The sequence below is a fragment of the Panthera onca genome, chromosome B1 (genome assembly GCF_046562875.1).
Source record: "Panthera onca isolate mPanOnc1 chromosome B1, mPanOnc1 haplotype 2, whole genome shotgun sequence".
NCBI lineage: Eukaryota > Metazoa > Chordata > Mammalia > Carnivora > Felidae > Panthera > Panthera onca.
Genome location: NC_138342.1, coordinates 146,536,925 through 146,559,951, shown reverse-complemented (window position 1 = coordinate 146,559,951; position 23,027 = coordinate 146,536,925). Strand labels below are relative to the sequence as shown.

The window sequence follows — 23,027 nt, the reverse complement described above, 5'->3', positions numbered from 1 at the left end:
TGGAAAATTTCCTAGGATAACAAAGAATTGATGATGCAGTGAGTGCTCTAGTGTAAAAGAGACCAGGCTTTGGAATAAGAAAGATGGAGATTCATATCTTAGCTCATTTAATGTAAGCTGACTAATTTATGTGAATTTCTTAATCTCAGTCTGTTGCCTTCTACTATAAATAGGGATATTAATATTAGCAAAAAGCATTTGAAGATTTTTAAATTGAATGTATAAAGTGCATAATATAAAGCTACCATCTAATTCTTATCTACTATTATTACAATTTTTAATACTATAAATTTGAAAATACATTTTATGCTGTAGAATCCCCGAGCTGTTGTCCTGGCTAAAACAGTTACAAGTAAAATTGCATAATCCTCCCACCATCAATTATCCAACCAGCCAAGGAAAAATGGACTTATGTGTAACATCTGGCAGCCAAGACGGCCTTTGTAAGGTAAGACTGAAAGGAAAGGGAACCCCACATTAAGAATCATATTTATGTTCAGGGCGCCTGGGTGGCTTCAGCTCAGTCATGATCTTGCAGTTTGTGGGTTCGAGCCCCACATCAGGCCCTGTGCTGACAGCTCAGAGCCTGGAGCCTGCTTCAGATTCTGTGTCTCCCTCTCTCTCTGCCCCTTGCCCACTCTCACTCTGTCTCTCTCTCTCAAAAATAAATAAACATTAAAGAAAAAAAAATTTTAAAAAAATAAATATGTTCATAAATACACTCCTCTCACCTAACCACAAGAGGATCATGTTTTATGAGTTACTGGTAGTCTATCTTTACCTAGAATTTTAAACATGGAATTTAAAGACATTCACTAACCTGATTTTTCTTCAGTGTAGATCATGTGGTTAATAACCCATAGCCAGGAGTCATTAAAACAAGATTCCCATGAAGGGAGTGCTCAACTCCTACCAGAAGCTTAGTGAGCACAGCTTAATTTCATCTGGCTCAAAGACTCAGGTTACATTTTGATTTATGTAGTTATGAAATTTCAATATGATTTTTAAATTCTTTAGAGGGGATATCCTGATAGTCCTGAAGTGAAATGTAAATCTTTTGCATGGCTGCTTATATAATCATCTGTGTTCACAACTGCTTACATCTGGACTTCTTGGATGTGTGCTTCCCTAGATCTCTATGTATGTCTGTCTCTGACTTCTTTCTGGGTTAGTTCTCATGTTATCTCTCTCTCTCTCGGTGTCTGTCTTTCTCTCTGTTATTCCATCTGCCTCTCTCCTGGGTTATAGGAAGTCTATAACCACCATTGGGGGGTTCTCATAATAAAGAGACTGTACCTAAGGTTCTCAATTTCATCTGCTTTTTTTCTTTTCTTTTTCATGAATAATTAGTCCTAAAGATTCTCTACACTCAGTCTTCATATCTAGATTAAAAAGTGCTCTTACTTATCTTAAACCATAGTAGCTTTGTTTTTCTTATGAAAATGTGAAAGCTGTAATCTAGTTAGCTTTAATGAATTTAAAAAAAATTTTTTTTAACATTTATTTATTTTCAAGAGACAGAGAGCAAGGGGGGGAGGGGCAGAGAGACAGGGAGACACAGAATCCAAAGCAGGCTCCAGGCTCTGATCTGTCAGCGCAGAGCCGGATGTGAGGCTCAAACCCACTAACTGTGGGATCATGACCTGAGCTGAAGACGGATGCCCAACCAACTGAGCCACCCAGGCACCTCAGCTTTAATGAATTTTAATTAAATTATTATTACAGCATGATGTATTGAAGTAATAAGAATATAATTTTTCCTCCCTATTTTTTTATTTAATTGGGGGAAAAGGAAGATTAGCTACTGTTTGAGTGTTTGCTTGAAGAGAAACAATTGTGATTCCATAGACTAATATGAAAAAAGGTCTTTTCAGTTAAATTCTTAGGAAGGTATACTATGAACTTTTTTTTCCCAGAAAGATGCCCAAGACAATTTCTTTATCTGTCACAATATCCATCATATCAAAGGAAGATAGCATAGATGGTCAAACACATCAATAACTCACTCATTTACACACACGTTATTATAGAGGCCTTAGTGGGAATCTGGTTTACTATTCCTTCCATTTTGTTCTCCAAGATAGATATCATTTTAGTCACCTGTGTCTCTTGTCTGCATCTATTAAACAGTGCCACCAGATAATAAACAGCCCTTCTTTTCATTTAGGTTATTTGATATCCTCATGTCCCCTAATGGACATAGAAAATGTACATAATTAGGTTTTCATTTGACCTATTGACAATGGACATGCCACCCAAGTAATTTGTTTAGTCCTAGGATGTCCTGTAAAGCTGAATCACTTGGAAACTTTCTGGAGGTGGATACTGTTTGTCATATAAGGCCAAAACCCCATAAGGAAAAAGGAAAGGGAACATCCTGGGCAAAATCAGGAAACAAAAGTCAAATTGTCTATCTCAGTTGATAATGGCCATACTGTTTGTCATGAGATACAGGTTTAAGATGAGGAAGGAGAGGCTTGAACCAAGGATTGTGACACACCACAAGGAAAGAAAAGATGATTCCATGAGTTATGTAAGATTTAGTCATAATAGACCCCCTTTGATTTAGGCTAGAAGTACCTATTGTCTAGGTCATATTGTCTGCAAAATCTCCTAAAATTTGTCAAGCCTGTCTTACCTGACCTCTAAATATCCTTTAACATTGTTGATCTTCCCATCCTTTCTGAAACACTCTTCTCTGATTCTCTCAACACCTCACTGGCCCAATTGTCCTGCCTTCTTTGCAGTGTCCCCTTCTACATTTCCATCATTTATTAGACTTCAAGGCTCAGTCCTCAAACCTCTTCTCCCCTCAGTCCATATACTTTCCCTGGGTACCTCTATTCACACCCTTGTGCTCATCATAGCTAGTAACTTACACGTTCCTTCCAAATCCATGTTATCCATCTGTCCACTTGGAACTGTGACAGAATGTTTCAAAGGCATCTCAAACCAGAACATACTCATCACCTTGTCCCCCAGAGATGGACAACTTTGTGGTTCTGTTTCTCAGTGAATAGCATCACTCCCTCCAGGAGTCAGTCTTCATGGTTCCCCTTCCTCATTCTTCTATAATCCATAATTGTGTTCTCTTGGCATGGATTTTCTAAATACCTCTTCAGTTCTCCTCTCCACTTCCATCGTCACTGTTGGTCAGGCTATATCTGCATCTTTCTCCAGAACTACAGCAAAAACGTTCCAGAGAATCTCAAAATTTCCCAAACTTTCCACATGTGTTCTCACTCATCTTTTTTTCTTTCATATTGCTGCCAGAAATATCTTCCCAATATGCATACCTGATAATGTGACTCCTCCTTCCCAGCCTCTACCTAAAGTTCTTACTGGCCTCATGTGGCTTGAATGCCAACGTGGTATTTCTCTGCCTACTTCTATCAGACCTCACGCCACCTTCCTCTTTACATTCCACTTTAAGCCACAGAATTCTTTCAGTTTCTCAAAATGTACCTATTGTGATCCCCTATACCATCTCATCACTTCCTCAAGGAAGCCTTCCCCGAATGCCTGGAATTCCCTGATTGTCCAAGTCCTCTTTCAGTGAGCCCTTATAGCATTGTGCATCTATAGTTCATAGAACTCACCATTGTTTTTAAGTATACATTTATTTAGTTATTTGATTAGCATCTAGCTTTCCCATTGGACTAGTACCTCCATGAGGATAAGAACCTTGTTGCTCTGCTTATCATTTTGTCTCCATACCATACGCTGGGTTGGCTTAGAGTAAATATTTAGTATATTTTCAAAGAAGGAATAAAAGGAATAAATGAATTTTAGAGTCAAGCTAGTTATCTTACCCTAAAACAGAGGTTGGAAAACTATGCATAGCTTGAAAAACCAAATCTAGGCTTCATCTGACTTTATAGAGTTTTGTTGGAACTCAGCCACACCTATTGGTTTACGTATTGTCTTTGGCTGCTTTCTCACTATAGAGGCAGAGATAAATAGTTGTAATGGAGATATTATGGCCCACAAAATATGTACCATCCTGCACTTTACAGAAAATTTGCCAACTCCTACTGTAGAATCCTAATGAGCTCAAAAAAAAGGGGCTCTAAGAATTGAAACAATACTATCCAACCTAACCTATGCTTCTTTTGTTAGGTGTTTGAAATGATCATTAATCCTGGAGATAATGTCCTCCTTAATGAACCTGTTTACTCAGGAACACTTCAAGCTGTGAGTACACATTTTTATAAAAGGCAACTCTCTTTCTTATAATAAATAAGAAGAAAACATTGTACCTTTAGAATTATCTGTCCACTGAAAAATAAGAGGAGAATCTTAAATGATATATGTAAAATATGTTAAGTGTACCCTCCACTTTATACATTTCTTTTTACAAAATCTAAATATGTAGACGTTAAAATTAGGTTGTGCAAAATCACGTCCAGCTTTCTTCATGTTTCACTTGAAATGCAACTTCATTTACAAAACCGTATTTTTCCATTACCATCTTTTATTACCGTATGCCTAGGTATAATCATGTTGTATGTCAATTTAATATAACGGTAAGCCAACATGGTATAATTAGGACTTTCCACTCTAGCATTAAATTAATGGGACTATAATATCCAGAATGAGGAAGCTGGTCATCTGGCTGTGCTGTGCACCAATCAGAACACACCATTGAGAATTAGGTTTGTTTGGGGCACAATACTTTAGGATAGCCGTGGATTGACTTCTGCATGTCCTCGGGTTAACAGAACTGGAATAAAAGGGTGGAAACTACAGGGAAGCTATTTCAACTCAATGTAATAACCTCCTAGCCATGAGCCTCACCTGGCTCCTGACTGCCTAGGGAGGTAAGGTACTTATTGCCCATCACTGAAGGTGTTCAAAGTTACTCTGAACTGTCATTTAACACAAGTGTTAGAAAAGTAATTCTAGCTTAAAATAGGGAAATGAATGAGATGACCTTTATGCTCTGTTGATTCTAATATCATGGATTCTCTCTTTTTCAAGTTTAATACCGTCTTTAAAATTAATACATAAAACAATAATATAGTGTTAATGAAAGGCATATTTTCTCAAAACTTCTAAGTAGGGATAAAATTGATATTATAAAAAATGCTTTTCCTCTGAACAACCTGAAAAGGAAATTAAGAAAATCATTCCATTTATAATAACAGCCAAAAGAATAAATATCTGAAATTAAATCTAACAAAGGGAGCAAAAGACTGGCACTTATAAACTATAAAATACTGTTGAAAGAAATTAAAGAAGATCCAAATAAATGGAAATACATCACCTATTCATCAATTGGAAGACTTAATATTGTTTAGATGTCAGTAATACCAAAGCAAACTATAGATTCAACATAGTCCCTATCAAATTCCAGTAGCCTTTTTTGCAGAAATAGAAAAGCCAATTCTTAAAATCATATGGGATTGGAAGGAACCCAAATGGCCAAAACAATGTTAAAAAAGAACAAAGTTGGAGGATTCCCACTTCCTGATTTCAAAAACCAACTTCAAAGCAACAGTAATCAAAATAGTATGGTAATGGTATAGGGATAGACATATAGACCAATGGAATAGAATTGAGTCCAGAAATAAACCCACACAACTATGGTCAATTTATTTCGGTAAGGGTACCAAACCATTCAATAGAGAAAGAATAGTCTCTTCAGCACATCATGCTGAGACAACTGGATTTCCACATGGAAAGACAGAAATTGGACCCTGACCTCACACCTTATAAAAATTTAACTCAAAATGTATCAAAGACCTAAGTGGAAGAGCTAAAACTATAAAATCTTAGGAGAAAACATACAGGCAAATCTTCATGACCTTTGGTATGGCACTAAATTCTTAGATATGATACCAAAAACGTAGTCAAAAAGAACAAAAAATAGATAAATTGGACTTAATCCAAAATTAAAAACTTGTGGGGTACCTGGGTGGCTCAGTCAGTTAAGCATCCACCTTCGGCTCAGGTCACAGTCTCATGGTTCATGGGTTCGAGCCCCACGTTGGGCTCTGCTGACAGCTCAGAGCCTGAAGCCTGCTTTGGATTTTGTGTCTCCCTGTCTCTCTGCTCCTCCCCTGCTTGCGCTCTGTCTCTCTCTCTCTCTCTCAAAAATAAACATTAAAAAAAATGTTTTTAATTAAAAGCTTTTGTGTATCAAAGGACATTATGAAGAAAGTGACAATATAGCCTACAGAATGGGAGAAAATATTTGCAAATCATATATCTGATAAGGACTTAATATCCAGAATATATAAAGACCTCCTGCAGCTCAACAACAAAAAAACAAATAACCTAATTTAAAAATGAACAAAGGACTTAAATTAATGCCATGAATTGTACACTTAAACAAAGGACTCAAAAGACTTAAATTTAAAAATGAACAAAGGACTTAAATATCTCTCCAAAGAAGATATACAAGTAGCCAATAAGCACGTGAAAAGTTGCCCACCCTCATTAGTCATTAGAGAAATAGAAATCAAAAACATAGGGAGATACTACCTCACACCTACTAGGACAGCTTTTTTTTAATGTAAAATAACAAGTATTGTTGAATATGTGGAGAGATTGGAACCCTTGTACATTGCTTGTGGAAATGTAAATTGGTACAGCCACTGTGGAAAAGTTTGTCAGTTTCTCAAAAAAATTGAACATGGAATTACCATGTGATTGATTAGTTGAAGTCCAAGTATGTACCCAAAAGAACTGAAAACTGGAGCTCAGATAATTGTACACAAATGTTCAGTGCAGCATTATCCATAATGGCGAAAAGGTAGAAGCAACTCAACTGCACATCAACAAGTGAATGGATAAAGTGTGGCACATACATATGATAGAATATTAGTCAGCCATAAAAAGGAACAAAGTTTTAACACATGCTACAAAATGGATAAAACTTGAGAACATTATGCCAACTGAAAGAAGCCAGAGACAAAAGGACAAATATTGTATTACTCCGCTTATATGTTTCTTATATCTAAAATAGGCAGATTTGCAGACACAGAAAGTTAGTGGTTAGCAGGGCCTGGGGATAGGGAGGAATGGAGAGTTACTGATTAATGAGTACAGAGTTTCTGTTTGGAATGATGAAAAAGTTGGGAAATCAATAGTGATGATGGATGTACACATTGTGAATGTGATTAATGCCATGAATTGCACACTTAAATATGGCTAATATGGCAAAATTTTTGTTGCATACCTATTTACCACGATAAAAACTAAAGTAAAATAATTGCTTTTTCTTAATGACTGGATACTAATTAATAATTACTAAACTCCTTATATAATGCTCATGAATGTAAAACCAATGTCTATGTAAACACATGCACAAATGTTTTCACCTACCCAAGCAGAAACTGTGTGCCACACTGAGGAAGTGTGCAAGTAAGCAATATGTATTTATTTCATGGCCCAATATTAATTTGTTTTATTCATGGTAGATGTGCTTTCTTAGACTAAGAATTTTTAAATTTGTCATAAATTTGTCTGGATTATTCCCAGTTAGTACATAATTCCACATTTGACTGCTAAGAGTGTTTGCTTATCCTTTGGAAAACTTTCTTTTCTGAGAACCTCACTAAATTATTGTTATTTCTTAAGTTTCAATTTTTTTTTATATTCATCCAAGAATAAGACTCCACAAGATTTTTATAAAATTAGGTCTATAAGCAAGGCCGCTACTCGCCATCTCAGGCTTAGCAGTTGGTGAAATGTGAAATACTTGCACATACCCTGGTAAACTGCTGCCCTCCCTGTACCTCCTCATGCCCATCACTACCCTGGCTCCCCTGGCCCCTCCCCTAAGACCACCCTTAACTTCCCATCATACAGAATTAATGCAGGGGGCCTCCAGGACTCTATTCCAGTCAGATACTGTTTCTGATGTTCCCATGCTATATCACCTGTTAAGTATTTTGAATATCACCTCTGCTAGTAACTAATTTAGGTATTAGCAGAACAGATGCTTTCTGTTTAACTTGCTTTGTCAAAAAAAAAGCATTCATTAATAAACATCTACTTTATGAACCAGTTCTAACTATAATTATAAAGATAATTCAGTCAGAAGAGGCTAGGTTATGCTGCATAATGAACGACCCCAATCGCATTGGCTTATGGCTAGAGAGGTTTATTTCGCTTATATATTCCATGTCCACCGAAAGGCAGCCGCAGCTCTGTTCTATGTCATCTCCATCCAAAGCCCCAAGCTGACAGAAGCAGTCTCTATCTGGGACACTCCCAGTTTCAGAGCAAGGGGAAAAGAGAAATAAAGAACCACAAGCTGGATTTTAAAGCTTCTGCTTGGAAGAAACATACATCACTTCTGCTCACAATTTATCAGCCAGAGCAAGACATAGGACTGGTCAATCCTGACACAGAAGAGCAAGGAAGTATACTCCTTCCTCTGGAAACTGGCAGGGGATATTGTCGAACAATAATGGAATCTACCCCAGGGCAACGATAAAATGAGAATATACAACATCAACCTTTGTAGCATAGAGCTGAGTGCAGGTTTATATGTTTAAGGGTCTAAATGGTAACATTCTTGGTTAGTATAAGAAGAACCATTGATGACACATTTTGTAATCATGTCTGAACTTGGGCTTTCCTTTTTTTTTTTTTTTGTGCTCAACAGCTAATGCCACTGGGCTGCAACATTATTAATGTTTCCAGTGATGAATATGGTATTATTCCAGACTCCCTCAAAGAAGTACTTTCCAAATGGAAACCAGAAGACTCAAAAAACCCCAAGAGAAACACCCCCAAATTTCTTTACACTGTCCCAAACGGCAACAACCCTACTGGAAACTCATTAACAACTAACCGCAAGAAGGAAATCTATGAGGTATTTTAAAAGAAGGTGTATGTGGCCATGTTCTTGTTTATTTTCAACGTTTGAGAAGAGTACTGTGCAATCTCTCTTATTAGCCTCTTGCTTACAAGGAAAATAGCTTTTAATAAAAGGAAGTCCTCTATGCCAAGGGCTCTAATAAATTTAAACACAAGAAATTACTCCATCCTCTGTTAACTATGAGATTTTTCTTTTCCTTTAATAGATTATTTTCATATAAAAGGAAATAGTATTTTTGACCCGATATTAAATTTTAGGAAGTTATTTAATATTTGACCCCAAGTTTGATTTTCATTATTATATATTTATATTTTCAACTTGTCAATTTTCTTTCCTACTCCTTATCATTTCAGGTTACAAAGAAATTATTTAAAAATAAAAGGAATGCTCCTTTTCTAAAGTCTCTTTTAGGTACCTGACTATGATGCCTAAGCTTCCACTATAAACATTTTTTTAAAAAATCAAACACAGGGGTGCCTGGGTGGCTCACTCAGTTAAGTGTCCAACTTCGGCTCAGGTCATGATCTCCTGGTTCATAGTTCAAGCCCCACGTCAGGCTCTGTACTGACAGCTCAGAGCCTGGAGCCTACTTCGGATTCTGTGTCTCCCTCTCTCTCTGCCCCTTCCCTAATCTCTCTCTCTCTTTCTCTCTCTCAAAAATAAATAAACATTAAAAAAATTTTTTTTTAGGGGTGTCTGGTGGTGGCTCAGTCGGTTAAGCGTCTGACTTCGGCTCAGGTCATAATCTCGCAGTTTGTGAGTTCGAGCCCCGCGTAGGGCTCTGTGCTGACAGCTCAGAGCCTGGAGCCTCCTTCAGATTCTGTGTCTCCTCCTCTCTCTGCCCCTCCCATGCTCATGCTCTGTCTCTCTCTGTCTCTCAATAATAAATAAATGTTAAAAAATTTTTTTAATAAATAAAAATTTTAAAAAATTTTAAATATCACACACATACCTAGCTATACAAAAATCTTTGAAAAATAAGAGAAGTATGCCCTTTGTAAAGTCTCTTTTATGTACCTGACTGTGTTCCCTAGATTTTTAGCTACAAATAGCTTTTATTTATTTTTAATTTTTTTTAATGTTTATTTATTTTTGACAGAGAGAGAGACAGAGCATGAGTGGGGGACGGGCAGAGAGAGAGGAAGACAGAATCTGAAACAGGCTCCAGGCTCTGAGCTGTCAGCACAGAGCCGGACGCGGGGCTTGAACTCACAGACCACGAGATCATGACCTGAGCTGAAGTTGGATGCTCAACCGACTGAGCCACCCAGGTGTCCCAGCTAATAAGTTCCAAATAAGGGGTACCAGGGTGGCTCAGTTGGCTAAGTGTCTGACTTTGGCTCAGGTCATGATTTCACAGTTCATGGGTTTGAGCCCCACATCAGGCTCTGTGCTAACAGCTCAGAGTCTGGAGCCTGTTTCGCATTCTGTGTGTCCCTCTCTCTCTGCTCCTCCCCAGCTCATGCTCTGTCTCTCTGTCTCAAAAATAAAAATAAATGTAAAAAAAAATTTTTTTAAATAAGTACCAAAGTCATATTAAACTGTATAGACTGTACAGTGGAACCATAAAGAAAGCTTTCAAACAGTTTCTTTCACTCATTTATATATATTTTTTGAAGTATTGTCTTATTTTTCACACATTCCACGGTTCTGTCCAGAGTTCTCTTCTTATTTACGTACTGCTCCCAGATAGTCTCATCCAGTTGTATGGCTGTAAATTTCATTCTATATCATAGAAACGCCTTTCCCCTGAACGCCAGACTTCTGTATCCAACTTCTCCATCCAATTTATGTTTCCAACATCCAACGTAAGTGTCTAATAGGCATTTCCAACCTACCATGACCTAATAGAACTCTTGATTTAGTGCAGCCACACCCCAACCTCCAAGTCACACCCCTAACATTCTCCATCTCCATAAATAGTGCCACCATAAACAATCACCTTTTATTCTTCTCTTTCCCTTCTCTCCTCTCCCAACCCCCCCAGTTCATCCTGTGGACTCTACCACCAAGTGGATCCAAATCCCCCTGTTTCTCTCTTCTCCCCTTAGTCCCACCATCTTCCCAGCCACCACCTTCCCTCACTGGTCTGCTAGTATGGTTTCCTCATTGGACCCCTGCTGCATTCCAGTTTTGATCCTCAACCAATTATTCTTCACACAGCAACCAGGCATATATGTCGTTCCCCTGCTGAAATATAAATGTAAAGCCAGTCTCATGGTCTTCCTGTTTACAGTCCTCTTGTGACTTCCCCTTGCAATTAAAATAAAATCTAAATTCCTTCATCTGCCTCCCAAAGCTATGTGACCTGGTAGTCTCTTCTCAGGCCTTGTCATTTATTATCACCTTCTTGCTGCAGCCCCCTGGCTTTCTTCCATCCCTTAAACATGTCAAGTTTTTTTTTCTTTTTTTTTTCCCCCCACCCAAGGGCTTTTGGTCTCACTCATCCCTCAGCTTAGAATCTTCCTTGATATTTGCACAACTGGCTCCATCCTGTGATTCTGAGCTCTTGCGTAACCTGGTCAGGACAGGCTTCCCAATAATTCACCCTGAAATAGCTACCCGATCTCTCTCTCTTCCTCTCTCTTTCTCTCTCTCTCTCTGCCCCCACCCCCCACTCAATATCACCCTGCTTAATGTTCTCTCTAGCCCCTAGAACCTCTCATCTGTATTTCTTCTCTTCGTTATCCATGGTCTTATGTATATCATCTTTCCCAGACCTTGGAATGTAAGTTCCATGTGAACGAGAGGCCTCAGTGCCTTGTTCATCCCTCTATCTTCATTATCTACAACAATAAGTACTCAGTAGTTTCTTGGATGGATGGATGGATGGATGGATGGATGGATGCAAAGAATTATGATTCCAGTCAGCTTAGACAGTTGTTAAGAATTAAATATATGACTTTAACCTTTTTTAGCTTGCAAGAAAATATGATTTCCTCATAATAGAAGATGATCCTTACTATTTTCTCCAGTTCAACAAGGTAAGTGGTGATATGAATTTATTTCACAATTGGAAGGTAAGTTGTAAGTTATTACACTGATTTGATTTTAGCCTGGCTGCTGAGTCAAAGCTAATCTATCTTTATGTTGAAATTAAATAAAATTATTAGTAATTTGCTACCACTTCAATCTTGAATCTTTCAGTTTTATCACAGAATTGGTATCTCTCGTGTCTGGCATTACTGCTCTTTCCAGAAATAGACTTACCTTTAAAATAGTAGCTAGCTCTCTATACCATGCATTTGGGCAAACAGTAAATCAGGGCTGATGGTCTTCTTGAACTCCAAATTCTAGTTCATAGCTTTTTAAACATCATACAAGGGATATGAGGTAGGTTTCATTTGGGATATGAACTAGTTTCTTGGCAGTGGCTGACTAGAATGATGTCTGCAAAGGATTGGGAAGCTGCACCCACACTGAAAGAGAAAGAGGGTCATGCCCAATTAGTGATGTCCATTATGGACATAGGAAAAGGCTTTACTGGCAGCATGCCACATATTTTCCATCCCTGTCCTGAAGGCCTGGATTCTACCTGCAGAATAATGGGTTTTTAGATTCTTTTCCACTATATATGCATGCCACTTTTCATGATCATGCTCTCCTAATAGATAGCAGCGGTGGTACAGACTCCCAGTGCCTGATTCTTCAAAATCAAACACTATATTTGCTCTCATGTCTGCAGAGAACATATACTTGCATTCAATGCTCCCTTAAAATCTGCTGGAAAGAAACCAAAACTCTTGATTTTTCTATATAGCTTGCTGAATACCACATCTACCTACCTATTCTTTTCCCTCAACATGACCGGGCCCCTTTTCTTGTATGCTTCTACATTGAAGTCAGTGTTGCAGATTGACTAAATTTCTCATCTTGTTTTCTCTCTCTAGCTGTTCTGAGGATCATTCTCTCTCTAAATAATCCTGACTGCTGCTGGCCCTCTTCATTTTGGTCTAATCCAGACAAATTTTTCTTGAATCCTTCCTCAAAATCTGCTGATCCTGGATGTCAACCTTTGAGGCTAGGAGGGCCTATTTGAGGTGTCCCTAAATTCATAATAATAGCATCTTAAGCAAATGAATAAACCCTTCTGTGTGTTTCTGGCAGAAAAGCCATGAAGAAAGACGGGTACTAATAAAAGAACATGCATCTCTGTTTCTTATTCCATTTTAAAGGTTTGAGATTAAGGTAACAGAAAAGATGGCTGTGTTCCTATCCAAACCTATGCTCTGTCCATTCTCTACACAAAATAATTATACAGTCACTAACAGAGTTCTCAAGCTAACAATATGTATTTTTTCCATTTCAAGTCCTGGGCACCAACATTTCTTTCCATGGACGTTGATGGGCGTGTCATCAGAGCTGACTCTTTTTCAAAAGTCCTCTCCTCTGGGTAAGCCCTTGTGTCTCAACTTATGGCCAGATCTAAAAAAGATAGACTGTACCTGAGTGTCTTTTAGTCCAAATAATTCTCATTTGAGATACTTGTATTCCTCTTACCTTAAAGCATCAGTTTGATTATTAATATATGCCTTTTCTTTCTTTATTCATCTCCAGAAATCAAAGGTATGTGGGCATTAATCTAAAGTTGTAGTGGGACTGGTCAGGTTTTGGGTTTCACATATGAAAGAACACACTTCAAAATACTTGGTCAGATTTGCATTGTATCTTTAATGTAGTCTTAAATTTGTATTTTAAATAACAAGTAGTTAGTTTTATTAGAACGTTTTCATGGTCTATACCCATTTGTCCCCAGGTTACAACTGTCTTCCTAATGAAGGCAGTAAAGTGACATGTAATATTTGTTAATACAGGATTGATATTGCACCTTTTCTCTTTTTGTGCAGGTTGAGACTAGGGTTTATAACTGGTCCAAAACCTTTGATAGAGAGAGTTGTCTTACACACACAAGTTTCAACTATGCACCCCAGCACTTTTACACAGGTAAGAACAATTTCAGAAATAGGTTTTGTTTTTTTTTTTTAAACAATGAGAATAGAAAATAGATATTAGCAAGTAAGACTGAGTTAAGGTGGCAGGGAGTAAGTCACTGATACTGAATCTCTAGTTCCAATATGGACTGAATTAGAAGATCAGATACCACAGATGTTTACTCTAAAAGGCAAATCAGGAGTGCCTGGGTGTCTCAGTCAGTTTAGTGTCCAACTCTTGCTCTTGGCTCAGGTCATGATCTCATAGTTAGTGGGTTCAAGCCCCACGTCGGGCTCTGCACTGACAGGGTGGAGCCTGCCTGGAATTCTCTCTGCCTCTACCCCACTCATGTACTGTCTCTCTCTCTCAAAATAAATACACTTTTAAAAAATGTTTTTAATAAATAAAAGGCAAATAAGAATTGAATTGACCTGGTGTTTGCAGTGTAGACCAAACTCCTTGCAGGTCATGGTGTCTTAGTCATCTTGTGTCCCTAGCATCTATCCCAGGGACGCCATAAAAACTTTGTTGAACTTGAAGAAAATGGAAGTGGCCTTACTGAAGTAATATAACTTTAGCTTCATTGTCTTGGAATCCATATTGAGCACAAGGATTCCAAACCTATTTAGGAACTTCTTGTTTGCCTTCATTGCACACGTGCTAACCTCCCCTAAAGACACTGGTTGTAATGCATTTTAGTTTAATAATAAATAAAGTAAAATTTATTTTGGAGAATGTATAAATTTCCTCACAAGCTTTGAGAAATTGTTGGATCCATCCCTAATGCAATCTTTAGAATCAGTACTTAATCTTAGGTAGAATTGCTACCTAAGAACTCAAAATGAATAGAACGGTATACTAAGACCAGGACACTTGTTTGATTTTGTACATTCCGTAAAGAACATATCCCCATTTTTATCAAGTTGGGGTTTTTTTCCCATATTTTTTGTCCCTGTTATCAACAAAACTTCACTATCCATCTATGGCATTAAAGCTTTCATATGATATAGAAAAATCACTGAGAACCTTATATAACTATATATCTACTATATATTTTTTATATTTAGAGAAGCAACATAGTATGGTAACTAATGGCATGGATCTGGAGCTAGACTGCCTAACTTGAATCCAGGCTGTGTCTGTGACCAGCTGTGTGACCCCAGGAAAGTTCACCTAACCCTTGGGCCTTGGTTTCCTCACCAGTAAAGTAGAAATAATAGCCTAATTGGGGTATTATGAAGATTAAATTATCTACATATGTAAATATATTGTAATAGTTTCTGGCATATAGCAATATAAATATTTGTTATTGTCATTGTTATTAATTCACATTTATTTTATTATTTTCTTCTTTTTTAAGCTTTATTTATTTTTGAGGGAGAGACAGAGCATGAGTGGGGGAGGAGCAGAGAGAGGGAGATGCAGAATCTGAAGCAGGCTCCAGGCTCTGAGTTGTCAGCACAGAGCTCCACATGGGGCTCGAACTCACAAACGAACTCATGAACCATAAGATCATGACCTGAGCCGAAGTCGGACGCTTAACCAACTGAGCCACCCAGGCGCCCCTAATTTACATTTATTTTAAATCACTATGTAAAGCTGGTTCAGCTTGTTATATTTTTTTGTGGTTTACAGGTAATCAACAGTGATTTGCTTTGATGTCACTTTTTAGAGGGTGAACCATGACATTTGTTGTCTTATCTCTTTTAGCTTCTAGTATCACAGCTTCTACACCAATGGGGAGAAGAAGGTTTCCTGGCTCACGTAGAGAGGTATTGCAATTTAGGTTCCAAATTTTACATAGAAATGTAATTCTTTTTATTCATTTTCATTTCTGAATTATTCCAAAATAACGGGAGAAAAATGCAGTGGTACAAAGCTTACCAGCAGACAGGTAAACAAACATGTTGTGTTCCCATTTCAAGTATTCAACATTTTAAACAAGGTGGAAAACAGATTCCTATCGACTGGACTCCAGAGCCTTTGGGTTTCTTCAATCAAGCATGTATTTAACACATACTTTTCATTGTTCATTTCTTCCAGGGTTACTGATTTCTATAGGAAGCAGAAGGATGCATTAGTGGCAGCTGCAGACAAATGGTTAAGTGGTGAGTGGAACATATATCCTGTCCTGTGATAGACACTAGCACTTTTATGAGTGGGGAATAAACACCGCATAGTGACTGATAATAAGCCTGGGAGAAAAGAAACAAGAGTCCAGAAGTATTCTTGCCAAGAAATGGTGCCCTGTAAGTAGTCTCAAAAGTAACAATCCGCAAACCCTGGCACTGTTCTACCTATCTCTACATTACCTGTCCACTGCGAAGAGCTTGTGGTTTAAAGGGAGAAAAAAGGACCTTTTAGTCTAAAAACCCATCAGCAATAACTTAAAGCTAAATGATGCCAGTACTCAAAAGGTTTTAGAGTTACTTCAAAATTTCCCCCAAACAGCTGAGGAATTGTCAAACAACAGTATACTCCTTTTCTAATCAGACTGTATAAAAACAAAATAGTACATTCTAAGGCAGTTCTCTCATTACAGATTACTTGCATTCTAATCGTTAACCTCATCTATCTAATATTGTCTATTGCTAATGTGATTGCAGGATGGTTTAGATTTAATTTTCTACTAATGAATTACATGGTTTTAATTACATCATTAAAAAAGCCTTCAGTGTGATTAACAGTAAACAAAAGAAAAAAAACAGTTCCTTATTTCCGTCATATCTTGTTTCTTGTAAGCTCTTGGCAAATACAGAATTGTCTTTTTGATAAGAGTACTATCCTACCACTTTGTATAATGGAGTTAAAGAAAAGGTTCGATTCAAAAGCGAGTTTTAAAAAAAGATAATTAAAATCAAAATAATTATCCTTCCTTCTTGGTTTCTCTATCCTAATACTCAATGAAACTTAAAGCCTACAAATGCATGTGGTCTTGAATTTCAGGAACTTCTTTTCATAATTAATTACATTCTGATAAAAACTCTAATCCACTGGACTTCAAAACTATTACATAAAAGATAGGATTTATTGAAGCACTGGAATAATGTAGGAGTTAAGGAATCTCCTAAATTTGAAAGAGCCACATTTGGCTTCTGTGTGGTTCTAATTAAGGGAAGTAGACATAGGCCATAGACTCCTCACACAACCCTAAGACTGACTAAAATTAGAAATATATACTCATGTATATATCTCCCTCTCTACCTTCACCACCTCTCTTATTTGTGAAATAAACTCAGAGCATCAATTGTCAGGAGTCATAAAATTCTATGTTTTAAAAATGCTATCTCTGAAGGAACATTTTTAGAAATACTAGTTGACAGTTACTGCGATTGCATCATTAAGTAACAGATTTGACATCATCAAAACTGGCTTTAGCAGATATTTATTCTCTTCTTTGGTTTGTAGGTTTGGCAGAATGGCATGTTCCTACTGCTGGAATGTTTTTATGGCTTAAAATTAAGGGCATTTATGATGTAAAACAACTGATTGAAGAAAAAGCCATTAAGAAAGAGGTAAAAGGGGAAAAGAGTTGTACTTTTTCTTTAACATGACTTCTTACTTAAAGTAAAAGTTGCCCTCCACTCCAACCCATAATATTTTAATATCAGATGTTACCTCCTATCTCTAGATCTCATGTCTCTAGTAATATTATTAAAATCATAATAGATTTTTGAGTCACATAATTATTCTTCTGGTCTACATTAATAATAATATGGTCATCCCAGCTACTGGTTAGTTTAGTAGCTAAGAGCAGAGGGGTTTTTTTTGCCTTATTAAGAAAGTAAAACAGGGGCGCCTGGGTGGCGCAGTCGGTTAAGCGTCCGACTTCAGCCAGGTCACGATCTTGCGGTCCGTGAGTTCGAGCTCCGCGTCAGGCTCTGGGCTGATGGCTCGGAGCCTGGAGCCTGCTTCCGATTCTGTGTCTCCCTCTCTCTCTGCCCCTCCCCCGTTCATGCTCTGTCTCTCTCTGTCCCAAAAATAAATTAAAAACGTTGAAAAAAAAAATTAAAAAAAAAAAAAAAAAGTAAAACACACTCATGGCAGCAAACTTGGAAAATACATAAAAGAATCATGAAAATTTTTTAAATAGCCTACCCCAATTTTGTGACCATTTGTAATATATTTTCTTGAGGGGCTTGTCTAAATCTAGTATTTTGGCTCTGCAATTATTTTCCATTGTCAAAATTACACAGAAAAGTTTGTATCTTGTTATTTCCACTTAAAATCAGACTATAAGGACTTCTAGGTTTTTTGTTTTTTGGTTTTTTTTTCTCATTTTGTACTTAAACCTACTTAGTTATCATTCGGGGCATTGATTAAGGTGAAAAATCTAAATATTTTCAAAATTGTTACCTAATAAGGTATCTTTTCTCCGTGAATTAATTCTTTTATCACATTTGCCAGTCTTTGTAAACACTAAGATCTGTTTCTAGGATCACTTTTGTCTTGAAGCAGGAAGTACAAGCAAACAGATTGTGTTAATGCTGGCACAGGACCACACTAGTGCCTGAGACAGGAGGTGGTCCTGACGTTGAAAAACTCATGTCCAGAGATTAGACGTGGAAGCCGACTACCTGGACTTCAAGTCAGGCATCCTCTCTAACCATCTTACTTGACGACAAGGCTCATCTTTATTCATTGTTCTAATCCTACTAATTCTACATACTAAGTACTTAACAAGTACTGACTTATTTCAAAAAATACATATTAGTATAATAAACCAGTTTTATGTCTCCTTTGCTTTTCTGCCAATGCCATTATCATCAAGAACATTTGATAAGTGGCTATTTATTTGTATGTATCTCTGAGCTGGGTGCTAAGGATATAGACCTCAGACTTTCTTGTAGTTTTTTCAGTGTTCTCCATATATCCCATATATCCTGTTGCATGTAACCTTTTCTTTTTCTAAATAATCTCTAACTTTACGATCTCAACCTTAGCCCAATCCTGGTCATCTTGTAAAGGGATTATTACTACTCCCACCTTCTCTTACAACCCCTTGCTTGTACTACATCCCCAAACTTTTCCACTATATTGGGATAAATGATGGTTTTCATTTTATTGTTATTCAGGACACAGAAACCCATCTTCTGCCTTGAAATCTCTTCCCCAAAATGGCCCAAACCATGTCACTCCCAACTCATCTTACTTTAGCAGACAGTGCCCAGATTTTTACCATGTAATAATCCTTTTGAATATCATGATTGTATTAGACAACATTCTCAAAGACTTAACACAATCAAAGTTTATTTCTGACTCACATAAAACTTAAAGATGTGATCTTCAGGCAACTCTGTCCAAACAGTGAATCAGAGACTATAGTTCCTTCCTTCTTGTTGCTCTTCAGTCTTCAACCCATGGATTACACAATGGCTACAAAATGGAAAGAGCATGATGGATCACACATGGAGAGATTTTTATGGGGAAGGCCTAGAAATGGCATGCATCCCTTCACATCCATTGGCCAAGATTTGGTCATATGGCCACATATAACTGGAAAGAAGCTGGGGAACAGAATATATTTCTATACCCAGGAAACAGAGGAAATGGAGTTCACAGTCCGTGAGCCAACTGCCATGGTGCTCACATCAAGAATACCACTTGTTCCCACCACTCTGTCTTGACACACTTACATAACATTTTTTAGTCATTCACTTCATTAAATTTTTTACGTCCTTTTAGTTCTTTGGCCAGACCAATTTCTTCCCATCTCAAGCCCTTTACACTATCTTCTCCCTAAAATACTCTTCCCCCACTTTTTGCTTGGCCAACAACTACTTATCTTTCAAGTTCCGACTTAAAAGTTACTTCCAAATTTGATAACTTAAAAATGGTCTTTCACTGTTTGAATTTATATTACTTTTCTAGTTGGTTAAACATGTATTCATGTTTATTACCATTTCTATTTCTTTTATAAGCTGTACTTTGCCCATCAAAGCTCGAATTTTAGTGTTTTTCTTCTTAGTTTCTTTGTATTCTTTATATGGAGAAGAGGTAGCATTTGCCATATTTCTTATAAACATTTTTCCAGTTTGTGTGCTATTTTATTTATTATAGGACATACAGAATTTTTATATAAAATGATTTTTCTCATGATTTTCTTAAGTTTTTTTCAAATGTAAAAAGTCTTTACCCACTCTGAGATTAGATCTACCTATATTTCCTTTAGTTTTTTTTTGTTTTAATGGTTATTCACTTGTTTTCCATAAACTCTCTTAGATATTAATGCTTCCTGGAAATGTTTTCTATGCTGATACCTCAGCACCTAGCCCTTACTTTAGAGTGTCCTTCTCTTCAGCTTCTCCAGAACAAATGGATATGGTGAGCACAATATTCTTTTCATAATAACACTAGATATCAATTCTACTTTTTTGGTGCTTGTGTTCATTTTGTGAGTTATAACATTATTTAATGTCTTCTTGGGTTTCTCAACAACAGGTATCAGTTAAAAAGTCATGAATTACTATTAAAAGACACACTTTAACAGTCATAAATAGACAAATTCACGAGACCAAGTTGTAGTTAAATTTCCTTGTCTTCGTGAATAGTTTTCAGACTTGCTGAACAGTGTGAGCAGATTATTAACATGTTATGAAGAAAATTTCTTTCCTTCCTTCATGGAATTAACATGAGTCAACAGTACAAATTCATGAAAGCCATCAGTCTCTTTCTCTGAAGAAAAATGTATCAGCAAGGGTCAAATACAATGATATTAAATTCATCACAAGTCTGGGTTTAGCCAAAATAACAAGAAGCAAAGAAACGAGTTCCTAAGGACTGTGTGTTTGGGAGTCCAAATAGAAGAGCCCTAATTGAACAGTGCCCTTAACCTTGAGAGAAGAGTCTGTACTTGCCCTTGCAGATGTATTGGTTCTTGGTGTGTTCTTTATTTACTTGCTTTCTCATGTCGCTAAATATACTTTTCAGAAGTTATGTCTGCTTTAACATATGAATAGAGTTAGACAATTGAAACAATATATAACGTATGTTCAGGTGAGAGATCATATGAAAAAGTATTTAGTGTTGTGGAGAAAATGGAAAATAATGATCTTGAGGGCTATAAGAATACACAAAAATCCTGGAACTCTGACAAGCTTATATCTACATGTATTAGTGGACATTGCTGGCATCCTAACCTGATAAAGCTGATGTTAAATTTGACTTTCCATTGCTTCAGTTCAACCTAAGATACTCTTTGTGTGAACTTTTTAAATTATCACAGACTTTTCCTAAGTAGCAGCCTAATTTCATTAATTCTTATCTCTTTCCTATTTTAGGCCTTCCAGAGATTAGCCCAAATTATTAAAGAATCTTTATGAAGAAATCTTTATAGTACTCATGGATTTTTCAGATAAATTATTTTTATGATTTAGCAGGAAGAAATGATCGTTGGCATTAGACTTACAGGTTAGATTTCATCAAACGTGTCATATCTGTAGTAATTTAACTAGATGACTTTTAAAGTGCCCTTAAATTCATCAGATTGCCAAAATATATTTATAATCTACTTATACCTTTTGATAAATATTCAACCTGAAAATTATTTTTATCCTGGATTTTATTGTAAAGAACTCTAGCTGCTCTATGGTTTCCTATAAATTTTCCTTGAAACTTAACATTTTACAGTAAATTATTTTGAAAATGTAAGAAAATAAATTCAAAATGGTATATAATGTGAACTCTTTCTATTTTTAGGAAAATTTAATGAAAGCTTGTTGCAAAAATTGTTAGGATTTGTCCATTGTAAATGATTTTCAGTAAGAGGACTAGAGACATTATGTTGTACCATAGATATCCCTTTAAAATAAAATTCTGAAACTAAGCACACCTAAAGGCATCAGACCTATTAATTCTATATAAGGAAGAGAGATCAGGGGCTTAGAAAAATATGCTACAGTGTATTTTCATAATACTGCACACTTTACAAAAATACAGTCTTATCAGTTATGTAATTTAAATCTATACCCCTTTGAGGTACTTAGGATATACTTTTTAATGATTTTCTTTCTCACCTTTTCAGACCCTTATTTTTCCCATATGGCTATTGATGTAATATATGCTTATTAGAAATTTTTCAAACAATATAGTAAATGTAAGTGATAAAGTAAAAGCCACTTGCTGTCTTACCCCCCAGTGAAAACCGCTGTCAACATTTATCATCCATCCTTTGAGATGTTTTTCTATGCATGTGCATGTTATATGTAAAATAATAGGATCTCCTTATGACAGTGTATCACAAATACCCTGCATTTGCTTTCTATTGCTGTTTAACAAATGACCACAATGTTCCAAGATCTAGTAATTGTTAAGTTGTAAGTTCCTTTAAGGAATTAGGAAATCATTGTTATTTATGACATCCTTTGTGTATACAGGCATACCTCAGAGATATTGTGGGTTTGGTTCCAGACCACCACAAATAAAGCAAATACTGTGATAAAGCGGGTCAAATTAATTGTTTGGTTTCCCGGTGCATATAAATGTTTACAGTATACTGTAGTCTATTAAGTGTGCTATAGCATTATGTCTAAAGAATAATGTGCATACCTTAATTTAAAAATACTTTATAGGGGTGCCTGGGTGGCTAAGTCAGTTGAGCATCCAACTCTTGATTTTAGCTCAGGTCATGATCCAAGGGTAGTGGGATAGAGTCCCACATCTGGCTCTACACTCAGCATGGAGTCTGCTCGGGATTCATTCTCTCTCCCTCTCCCTCTCCCTCTCCCTCTCCCTCTCCCTCTCCCTCTCCCTCTCCCTCTCCGTCCCCTTCTTCCCCTCTGCCCCTCCCTGTTATCCATTCTCTCTCTCTCTCTCTCTCTCTCTCTCTCTCTCTCTCTCAAAAATAAATAAATAATAAAAATTAAAAATACCTTCTTGCTAAAAAAAAAATGCAAACTACCATCTGAGCTTTCAACACTAGTAATCACTAATCACAGATATTAACAAATACAATAATAATGAAAAGTTTAAAATATTGCAAGAATCACCAACACATGACACAGGCACTAAGTGAGCAAATGCTGTTGGAAACATGGTGTCAATAGACTTGCTTGACACATAATTGCCACAGCCTTCAATCTGTTAAAAAATGCATTATCTGTAAAGCACAATAAAGCAAAGCATAGTAAAATGAGGTATGTCTGTATAAACATATCCACCATAGTTATTAAATATTTTTTGACATCTGGATGAGATGTTACATCTTCCAACAACTAAAGTTCTTGAGCAAAAATCTCATCTCAAAGCTCTTATTAGCTGACTC

General features: G+C 36.7%; 1 protein-coding gene and 1 long non-coding RNA gene across 5 annotated transcripts in view; one reads left to right on the top strand and one right to left on the bottom strand.

Annotated features, from left to right (window-relative positions):
• AADAT (aminoadipate aminotransferase) overlaps positions 1-23,027 on the top strand; it is a 32,483-nt gene that overhangs the window by 2,155 nt on the left and 7,301 nt on the right. For 3 of the 4 annotated variants that reach the window (XM_060653786.2, XM_060653788.3, XM_060653787.3), the window contains exons 4-13: positions 316-448; positions 4,120-4,194; positions 8,618-8,827; positions 11,752-11,817; positions 13,144-13,226; positions 13,681-13,777; positions 15,476-15,537; positions 15,809-15,873; positions 17,174-17,280; positions 19,988-20,089. In XM_060653786.2, coding sequence (XP_060509769.1) covers positions 316-448; positions 4,120-4,194; positions 8,618-8,827; positions 11,752-11,817; positions 13,144-13,226; positions 13,681-13,777; positions 15,476-15,537; positions 15,809-15,873; positions 17,174-17,280; positions 19,988-20,089 — 1,000 coding nt within the window. Of the gene's footprint in view, positions 1-315; positions 449-4,119; positions 4,195-8,617; positions 8,828-11,751; positions 11,818-13,143; positions 13,227-13,680; positions 13,778-15,475; positions 15,538-15,808; positions 15,874-17,173; positions 17,281-19,987; positions 20,090-21,045; positions 22,683-23,027 lie in introns of those variants that run through there. The other variant, XM_060653789.3, reaches the window with a different exon arrangement.
• LOC132691930 (uncharacterized) overlaps positions 18,659-23,027 on the bottom strand; it is a 32,820-nt gene continuing 28,451 nt past the window's right edge. The window contains exon 5 of the long non-coding RNA XR_013555100.2: positions 18,659-19,141. This is a non-coding gene — a long non-coding RNA (uncharacterized LOC132691930). The remainder of the gene's footprint in view (positions 19,142-23,027) is intronic.